Raw genomic sequence first — 10,705 nt, 5'->3', positions numbered from 1 at the left:
CTCCGCCCCCCCCCCCCCCCCCCCCTTTTCTAGACTTTCATGAAACTTCTAGTGCCCTCTTAGATTAGTTGAAATTACTAAATTAATTTAAAAGTGGCTGAGGAGTTTAGAGTCATGGAGATAAAGGGACAAAGAGCATAAATAAGTCTCATTTCTCTAGGAAATCAACCTAAATATCCAGTTTATTTTATCTTACTGGGGTTTATGCTTTCTATTTCCTCCTAAAAGCTGAGTTTAGAGCTGTTGTGAAGGTAGAACTTAGAAATACAGAGTTTTATCTCTGGGAATGTTCCAAGATAGAAACAAAGAATTCTTATTTTGGTGCTTTTCAAGGCAATTGGTGTGCTAAACAAACAATTTCAGTACAAGATAAGGAACTTAAATAAGAACTTAACTGGTTCGTATTCTGTAGGGGTGCTGCGATACACATAGTGTTTGGAAATTTGTTTTGCAAGAAAAGACCTTGGAATTGTATACGCGTATAATCCATTTGTACTTGGATGACTACACTTTTTCCACTTAGCAGTGGCTGAATGTGTTCTGTATGCCCCTACTGAAACCTTTAAGACCCATAATTCTGACTCTGAGGTTTAGTTGTGCCAGTTTCGTGGAAGTTGTTCCAAGAAATTCTCTCATGAAAAGAGAGAATTTCATGAAGAAAAAAAAAAATTAGGTAACTATAGAGGAAATTGTTATTTATGTGGTGGAATTTTTAATAATGAATGTATGAGGTAGAGTTTTTTTGCTGTGTCACACTTCAGTCTGCAATTTTCACAGTCCTCATCAACTTTCCAAATTTATTTTTGCTTCTTAAAGCAATTTGTTGTCTCCTATCCAAACACAGATTGGACAGAGATGTCCCTGCATTACTCCTTCTGGTTGATAATTACACTTTTGGGAAGTGGCCTACTGCATACTAGTGACCACAAGGCTGTTTATTCTACTCCTCCCCAGTAGAAAACCTTCAAAGTTTCTGACCTTCTTATTTTGTTCTGTGTTAATTTAAGTAGATCAACGTTGTCAGGGAAGTTTGAGAGTTACCCCATTGACTCTCCTAGCATTGCTTAAAATGTCCTTTGTAATCTGGGTACAAAAAGCCTCTTAATGACGGTTTGCTCCTAAGGGTTTTTGTCTGCCATGAACATTGTACTCTGCTTTTTGCTAGCAGTTCCTTACTTGTACAATATTATTCCACCCTGTTCTGATAAAAGCACTTGATTTCTCTTCTAAAGTAATTCCATGCCAGATATTTTGGTCTCACTTCCCTTGTAACGGATCATTACTACCACCTCTGTCAGTGATTGTACAAAAAGTAGGTATAAACGGCAAGTCACAAGTGCTAGTGTTTAAAAAAATCCCATGTTTTAGGAGTGGAAAGTATTTTATTCCCTCTTCACTGGCCACTAGATGTCATGGTTGCACTGTATCTGGTACTGTACAGTTGCTGAAAAGCTGCCCTAAGGTGAGAGAGAAATTGAACAACAGTAAATGCTTCGTAAAGTCGTCAGTAATCTTAAACCATGCCACTATGCCTTTCTTTTAAGTCACCAATTGTAATTTTCAACCCATTTCACCTTTTAAATCAAGGTAAATATCAATGGGACAAACACATTTGTGTTGAAGTGTGACTATGCTTCAATTAAATCGGAAGAAAATACTCTTACACTTTTATTTTGGATCCTCAAGCAGCAAATATTATGCTATTACACTCAAAGAATTTAAAAGGTAACTTTTTTAACCTTTTTGATTAAATATGGGATGGAATACTTGAGTGTGACTCCACACTTGGGAAATACTGCTTCTTACATTGTATATTACATTATTGTTGGCTTACTTTTTGAGCTCTGAGTATGTGAAACCAGAACCAAACTGGGGACTTGCAAACGTTTGCAAGTCTGGTGTGGGATCTGTTGCACCATGAGGAGTCCCTCTCAGGCTGAAGAGTGAAATGACTGTTTAATACCTAGACAGTTTCGTAGAGTTGTATTTCTTCCTTTCAGCGAGGAGTGAGGGCAGTCTGGCCTTTTATTGTCCCCAGTGATATTTTTATAAGTCCTGTCTGAAGTCTGGCAGGTGAGTTTTCTAAAAGGCTGAAGTGCGGATGAGCCATATGCTATATCCGTATGTACAGAGGGCAAAACCAAGTCCCTGCTAGAAGAAACTGTAGCTTACCTTCTTTGTGCCAGCTCCTTACCAGCTGGGAAGCAGATTCACCCTAAGTGCTAACGGGAACTATTTTACCAGTATCATTTCACGGCATTGCCAGCAGAGGGGGTAATATTAATGCTTTGTGAGACTTCGTAGCAGGAGCTGCTAGAAAGGTGCACATCTCTCTTCTTGACAGTGCTGTCTACTTCTGTGCTGTGCTAGCTCCCGCTTCTTTGCAGGAAGTTTGCAAACGCCTTTCCTTACTACAGTCCTGCTTTTCCTTTTGCTTCTAGGTTAGTAAAATCCCAGGAGAAGTCAGGAGTAACTCTAACCTGTTCTGTGTATAAGGTGTAAAATAAATGGTATTTCATGCAGGTATACAAATTTACCATTATTTAAAATGTAATTTCTGCAGCATTTCAGTCTCTGCAGATGACGGGTGACTACCAATTTAGGGACAGGGAAACTTTGTAGTGTGGCTAATTATGAAGCTTGTTTAAACAAATTAATTTCTCCTCCTGTGCTCCCTTTTCTATGCTGTCATTTTCTCATGTGCGTATTAATGCTTAAGCATTTCTGGATGATCAGGATAGTACACTGGTGAGTGCGTGGATGAAGGCTGGGGAAGTGATTCCCCCCCCCCCAGCTTTCTCCAGCACACACACAGAGACACACACAAAATACCTCGGAAGTTAGAAGTGAGGAGCCCTCCCGAATAGCATGTCTCTTGAGTGAGGTTACTCCCTCTCCAGTTGAACCAGAACAGACTTAGAACTCCCTCTCCCCCAGCCAAATTGAACAAACCAAAACCTGACATGAATTCGTTGCTGAGAGCCACCAAAGGAACATAGAACTTAACTGCATTTGTATTAAAAGGAGGTGCTGCATGGTTTAATGGATACTCTTCTCACCTTCCCACTGACTGAACAATACCCAGAGATCAATCATAAAAGTGTCTTCAAGTCCTGTAAATATTTTTAAAATAAATGAAAACAAAATAACAGTAGGCAGTGAAAGAATAATTTAGCAGACTCGCTAACATCCTTCTCCCTTGGTTGCTTGTTACTGACTCTTCTTATAGACAAGACTGAGCATGCTGGTATTTCAGACACTCTGTAGCTATTGTAAGAGGGGATACTTGCTAGGATGAAAATTTATCAGTGATTTCATTACCTTTTTTTATGTCTCAGAATCTTGAGTTTTGTGCTTGAAACCTTAAGGTCTCTTTGGCTACCTTTATTTACAAATATCTAAAAAGCTGAAGTAAGTTAATATTAAACCAGATTAGGGATGTCTAGCTAAATTCTGTGACTGCATAGAATTTTCCACTAATTGTAACACTGGCTCTTTCATGGCTGACTTGCTTTTTAAGGTCAGGTCCTATTTGGCAATCAAATCATGGTAGAAGAGTCAGGACCATAAGTTAAGAGAACCGTTGTTAACAAAATAAATGTTACTATTGTCATTATGTGCTGAAGTCTGCGTATGGCATATGGAGGCTTCATTTTCAGTGATGTATAATGAAGTGAGGAAGAGATTTTTACTGTACCTGCCCTGCTTTGAGATCTTCTTAATGACTATTTGTTTTTAAGCTCTTTCTCAGGATATGGAAGCAAAATGAGTGAATGTCAGTAAATGCACTGATGTGTCAGAATTGTGGATTTTATTCATACTTAAAGACTTGCATTGAGGGGGCTTTGTTTCACATTGTTTTTTTTTCTTGGCAGTGTTTTAAAAAGTTATGTGCATGCATAATCATATGCAGCACTTTATTGCTTATTTTTGGCAGTGCACAAGAGCAAAAATTTAATTTGCTATTTTCCAAAAGTGCATTGTGTTTATGTAATGGATTTGCATCAGTTGCAGTCTGTAACACAGTTAAGTGTTTTAAGTGGCAGAACACCCACATGAAGACTTGTTTGTTTTTCTGATAAGGAAAATGCCAGCTAAGTTAGTCCATATGTTCTGTTCAAATAAGAAGCAACATATTCACATGTAATGGCCATTCTTTAAAAATAAAATCAAAATGAAAAAGTAACACAAAACTAATGTGGAAGAGGGGCAAGTTTATGCATAATTATGAATTTTTGTTAGTTTTCAGAACTAGCAAATATTTTGTTAAGGAAAGCTGGTCAGCTTGCATTTTAAGTGCTTGTGGTTTATGACTGTATCTGTTGATGACCTGAGTAATGTTAAAATGAAAGTGTACATTGTTTACTGTTTTTTCTCAGAAGGATTTACGTGGTCTTCATTGTCCAGTGAATAATTGTCTAGTTTTAGAAGACTTGAAACTCACATACTATATTGTAGTTTAACAATACTTTAAAAATGTGTGGAATGTGGTAGTAAGATGGAAAGAAAAATAGAAGTTACAGAGCTCCATTTAATGAAATACATCCTTTTCAGCTGCCAGTCATGAGCAGCTTGACGGGCTTCTAGTGCTCCACAGCTGCAGAATCTATTTCTGCTTCTTCAGGGGAAATTGGAAAACTTCCACACTCTTTGCCAGCCCGAGAATCCCACATTAGGCATCTGCTCTGCTCTTTCTGCAGAAAGGGGACCCTGACATTGCCCAGCTGTCAGAGATGGCATTTGAACTCCTGCTGATAATATCGGGGGAACTCCACTTAGGCTCTGATCCTGATATCTCAATAGAGAAAAAAATATTCCAGCTGACTTCAGTTCCTTTTGTTTCTAGGTGATTTGTAGGAATTATTCAAAGTTGTGTTCTGGCTAGGACTTGGCTTTGAACCAAACATTCTTAATTTCTTGGAGTGCTGATTTTCCTGCAGGATTTTTTTCCCCACAACAATGAAGAAGTCTTCATCATCTTGACTTGTCATTAATGGATAACTTAGAATAGAGCAATACTGATTTTTAAGGACATAACTCATGCAGTATATGCTAATATAGGACAAAACTGAATTTTTATTAAAATTTATGTCCACTGACTTACATTGACTGTCCTTATCAGTGAAAACCATCATATTATTGAAGATTTAGTCAAGAATATTGTCTATACATGATGACATGAGAAATCAGAAACTGGATGAGAACCAGAGGTTGATGTGGCTTCCTTTTAGCTATGTGACAATTTCTTTTTGGTAATGAAATGACCAAGAAGACTATAGTGTTTCATTAATACACAATGAAGAATCAAACTACTGCAGCCTATTTCCAGCTGATAAACATTAACTGCCTTTGTTCTATTGCATGTTATATTTGGTAAAAAAATAAATAAATTAAAAAAAAAAAATCCAGGGATATTACATTAGGTTGATCTAATTTTTTTTAAATCAAAACCTCTGATGATTGCAAAAAGGAAAAAGTCTGCTGGCCACACTTGCCAAGAAACCTGGAATTTACAGAATAAATTTAACATCTGTACCAAGTGCACATAATCTTTAAAACCTTCTAATAACAGTGAGGTCTCAGAATGATTCCATTAAGAAGGAAGAGGAGAATTGTGCAACTGAAAGCTTGCTTTCATAAATGTAAATGATTTGATAATATTTTAGTTGTACGCATAAGTTACAGTGGGCCCCTGAGTTGTAAGTGATGATCAGTTGATCAGGCTATTCATGCAAGATTTGAGTATAGTGCTACAGCTAACTGAAAAACATGGGCTTAAATGTAAGGAATTCAATTTTTGGAGAAGAGGTCCAGGATGTAAATTTCACTCTTAAATACTTGCTTTTTGATAGACTATTGCCAGTAGATTAACATAAATTAAAGCTGGCAATAGGTATTATTGTGGTGTGGTTAGATTTCCCACTTCACATACATTGATACCTGTCCCTAATTCTAAGGGTCATTAACAATATCTCTGTAGTTTTAAAAAATCCTTTCTGTTGTTCATTTTGGGGAGTTTTACCTTCTAACTTGCAGCACCTTTATTTTTAGAATTAGTCTAGAACAAATTTTAGTTAAGTACTAGCTGTAATTTAATATCAGCCTAGATTTATTGCTAGCATTGTGTTGCAGTGGTGACAGCAGCCTGGTGTTTTTTCTGAGTTGTTTTTGAAACACATGGATGTCCATGAGCTTCTGAAGAATTTTTTATTATATCATTGCCTGTGTATTTAGAATGATTATACTGTGATCTGGTGCAGGGTATTAAATGAAGTAACAGCTTGTCTTTTACATTCTTGAGTCAATCTCCAATTTTTATTGGCACTTAAATATTTCATTGTTTATTTTATTAAGTGAAATCTGTTTCTTTTATGTCCTGTGCAGAATGTGAAAGATGATGGGCAGCATGTATGGAGACTGAAACACTTTAACAAGCCTGCCTACTGTAATCTTTGTTTGAACATGCTAATCGGAGTAGGCAAGCAAGGTCTCTGCTGTTCTTGTGAGTATAAGCATTTCAGTGTCCATTTGCATACATGTCTATTCCTAGAAGTGTTGCGCTCGCTGCATAACAAAGAACTAGTAGCTTCCCAGTACAAAACCATTTCCAGCACACTAGTGTCTCCCCCTTTGTCTTCTATGCTTGAGCGCTCAAGGTTCCATTTTTAATTTTTCAGGATATTGGGCTTTCAGTGTTGTTGTTTGAGGGAGTTTTCTGTATTATAATAGCTCTCAGTGTTAGTTCCCTTTGGAGTCTGCCTCTTTTTTTTTTTCTTTTTTTCTGTTTTCCTTTTTTTTCTTTTCTCTTAGCAAGTATCATGCTTAAATTTCAGCCTTATATTTTTGTTATTCCTCTTTTGTATTTATTAATAATTATTCATATTCCTTATGAATATCAACTTGACTAGCATCTAAGTCCCGTATTTATTCAAATTTTGCACAGAATTCTTGTCTTGTTAATTGTGGAGATCAAAATCTCAGTTTCCCAGAAATCAAGTTTCTGTAACACTTCTAAAGTTTTGTATGTTTACTTGGTTTGTAGTCATAAATCTCAGTCTTGCCATCCTTTGACATAAAAACTGGTTGTAGATTTTAAGGTAAAGGAACACAGAAAAACTACTGCATCTAATTTGACCTTCATTAGCCTATTAGATGCAGTTACTACAGTTCAATTCCTTGAGTTATATCTATGTATCTCCTAATAATCTGTGTTTGACCAGCTCATAACCTGCATCTTGAGAAACCAAATCTTGCTGAAACATACCTCGTCTCTGTTTGAATGTTTCAAGAGATGGATGATCCATATCTTTCTTTTGTGGTGTGTTCCAATGATTAATCATCTTTTTTTAAGACCTATTTTCTGATTTGAATATGTCTGGTAGACGGTTCCAATGATTGGTTCGTGTTATGCCCTGCTCCATTAGATTAATGAGATCTTTAGTACCCACTGTATTCTTCTCATGATGGTATCAAGTCACCTTTCATTGTTCTTTTTGATAAATTAATCAGTTTCATAGTGTAACTTACTTTCTCCATTTTTGGTATGAAAGATAGCCCATCACAGCTGATCAGGACCTTTCTGCCTGTACAGTTCTATTGATTTAATTTGAGATTAGTCTGAATTAATGAGGGTTTTGGAATCGACCATTTCTCTCTCCTCTGTGGGCCACAGATCTCTTTAAAACAATTCAGATGTAAATCCTCCACATATGCGTTTTCACATCGTATAATTTCATTCACAATACTATGGAATGAGCGAGATACATTTATTAAAATTCAAACAAATAGAAATTTCATAACTTCAGGTTAAGAAGTGCTGATGACAGTAACTGGAATATATATAAAAATGCTGAATTGACTATTAGATCGTGAAATGTTACATTCTTTAATATCTTTTTACGTCAGACTGATGTAAACTTAATCCTTGTGAGGAAATACAAGACCCATATATGTTTGAAAGAGAAAATTCTATTGAGCAAATAATGTAGATCATCTTCTTCAGTAGTTATCAGAAATGTGTAGAGAAGTTATATAAAGTAAACTGCCCCAAGAAGACCAGCCTTACAAGTTGCAATTTTCTCTGCTGCAATGTACCTCTTTAAAATTTGTTATTGTGCTTGGCATTTATTTGGTGAGAACAATGGTCCCAGAGTATCTGAAGAACACCCACATGCTTTCAGTTACTTCATGCAGCAAGGGGCATGAGTCTACTTACAAAACTGTTACACTATTTCCTTGTCTCGCTAAAGCTTCTTTTCCAATATATTTTCAAAACATTGCTATAGATTTTGTTATTTGCATTTTAGATTGTGTGGGAGGAAAAAAAAAAAAGAAACTGCAGGGGGCCGCACCATCCCTCCATGGTCCAATCAACAATGTTACTCCCTGCAGTTTGTCTGATTAATGGCTGCGCCTCCCACTGGGTTTGTGTAATAGGTGCAAGCAAGGTGTTTAGAAGTACTTTGTGCTTAATTGCTCTCGAGGTCAAAAGCGTGAGACATATACCATGAAGGGAGAAATTCATTCTCAGTTTTTAATAGTTGACTCTATTGAATACAGGTATAAGCTGTAGCATTATTTCCTCATCTAGGCACAGTTTTATAGTTGAAGTCGGGAGAGCTTCGCATTGTACCCTGACATTTGTAAGTTTTCCAAATGCAGCTAGTGTGATCTTTACAGACCTGGTCAACGCTAGTGGTTACCTAAAACTGGTGTAGAGGGGTTAGGAAAAAAAGGCTTCTCAGGAGTTGGTATTTGGGAAAGTAAGAGTTAAAGTTGGGGTGATTACATGGAATGCATGAAAACAATTGCTATCTGAAAATGGACTAATCAGCCATTTAAGATTTATAAATCAATAGAAGGAACAACATAAATTCATTGGCTTTTATTTTTGTGCTTGCCAGCTGCTCTCATGCCTATAGTTTGTAAAATACAGATTTCTTTCTACTAGCAAATCACACCAAACCATTTGGCAGTCATCAATTTGTCTTTAATATTTTTGTCATTTGGGAATTATTGTGAAAAAATTTAGTGAGCTCTGATTTAATTAAGCATTTCCTGTTATGCAATGATGGTGTGTTCTTGGATTTCTCACTTGCATAATATTTCCTGTTCTAATTGGCCTTTTGTAGTCCATGGAAAAAGCAGTCTAGTTTGAGTTTTCATTGACTGATTGGATTGACTATATAGAGATGGCATGCTGGTAACGTTGTTTGTTTCATAAAAATGTAGTCAGAAACACCATTGCCTCAACATCTATTAATGTGTTTCTTCTTTCAGTTTGCAAGTATACAGTCCATGAACGCTGTGTCTCAAGAGCTCCTGCATCTTGCATCAAAACATATGTCAAGTCCAAAAAGAATACTGATGTAAGTTTGGGGTAGCATTAACTTTGCCATGTATCTGTTAATTTAGTAACTCTATGTATATCAACACTTTTCTGTTGCAGGTAATGCACCATTTCTGGGTAGAAGGAAATTGTCCAACAAAATGCGATAAGTGTCACAAAACTATAAAATGTTACCAAGGCTTGACTGGACTTCACTGTGTTTGGTGTCAGATCACAGTGAGTATATACTATAGTAAAACCTTTAGCACAGATTAGAGAGACAAAAATCTGTATATCTTTTTTCATAGCCTCGTAGTTCAAAGGTCTCATTCAGTTTTGTCATCAGGAATGGGTAGTGTGTGTTTAAGAAACGGTGTATGCAGAATATTCATAGGAGTCCTTGATTGTTGCAAGTAAATATGCTTAAAGGTGTACCCTGCTTCAAGGCAACATACAAATGAAAATAATATATGTCAGTCTAAAGAGCAGAATTCCCAATCTACATTACAGAAAACTTATAGAAGAGTTTTCAGTACTGGGGAAAGTCAAGGTCCCTGTGACACTAGGGCAAGATCCTAATTTGTGGTGTACTGACAGGCAAATGAAATTGAGGACATCTGGTAGGATACAGTGATTTCAAGTGTCTGGGAATAATAGCAGAGACATCTTGATAATATACTAATCTGTTCACCAAGTCTGATATATACAACTTTTGTGCACTCCTTATTCAGCAGGAACCAATAACTGGAACTAATGACATTCAAGGAACACTGCCCTTATAAGTGAGATCTTCATGCTAGAAGGAGCAATGCCAGTATTTCTGTTCCTAGCCAGGGCAGGATTTAAATCTAAATCTAAATTCAGCCGCCTTCTAGGGTTTTTGCTTTTTCACTGATATCATTATTATTATTATTATTATTGTTATTGTTATGGAACAGCAGTTGTTTGTTCAGTGTTTTAAATAATAACATGAGACTGAGGCATTAGCGAATATTTGTTTTCAACATACAAGTTTGGATGTTTTATGACATATTTTCTTACCACAAGAATACAAAATATGAAACATCATGAAAGAAAATAGATCCAGGATACTTTCAGTGATAAGCTGTTATGATTACTTAAAACCCAATATTTTAGAAGAAAGCAAATATGTAGTCCAGATTGCTGTCAAAATTTGGATAATTTATGTAGAGAGTAAAACACCCAATCCAAAATTTTTGCATGCAGATAATTAAACGTAGGCAATGGCTATCTGTGTTTAGATAGATAAATAAGTGTTGCACTCTAGATACAGAAGTGTTTACATCTGTATAGTATGTGTATATCATTCAAGAAATATATAATATTTAAGGATCCCCCTTAAGTCAAAGGAAGCTG

At 36.2% G+C, this 10,705-nt stretch overlaps 1 protein-coding gene across 1 annotated transcript in view; it reads left to right on the top strand.

Annotated features, from left to right (window-relative positions):
• DGKB (diacylglycerol kinase beta) overlaps positions 1 to 10,705 on the top strand; it is a 331,298-nt gene that overhangs the window by 70,569 nt on the left and 250,024 nt on the right. Inside the window, exons 9-11 of the mRNA XM_009281041.1 lie at positions 6,385 to 6,502; positions 9,280 to 9,368; positions 9,449 to 9,565. Coding sequence (XP_009279316.1) covers positions 6,385 to 6,502; positions 9,280 to 9,368; positions 9,449 to 9,565 — 324 coding nt within the window. The remainder of the gene's footprint in view (positions 1 to 6,384; positions 6,503 to 9,279; positions 9,369 to 9,448; positions 9,566 to 10,705) is intronic.

This window comes from Aptenodytes forsteri, unplaced genomic scaffold (genome assembly GCF_000699145.1).
Source record: "Aptenodytes forsteri isolate BGI_AS27 unplaced genomic scaffold, ASM69914v1 Scaffold292, whole genome shotgun sequence".
Classification (NCBI taxonomy): domain Eukaryota; kingdom Metazoa; phylum Chordata; class Aves; order Sphenisciformes; family Spheniscidae; genus Aptenodytes; species Aptenodytes forsteri.
The sequence above is the reverse complement of the archived record's forward strand: the minus strand, read 5'-3'. Positions and strand labels throughout refer to the sequence as shown.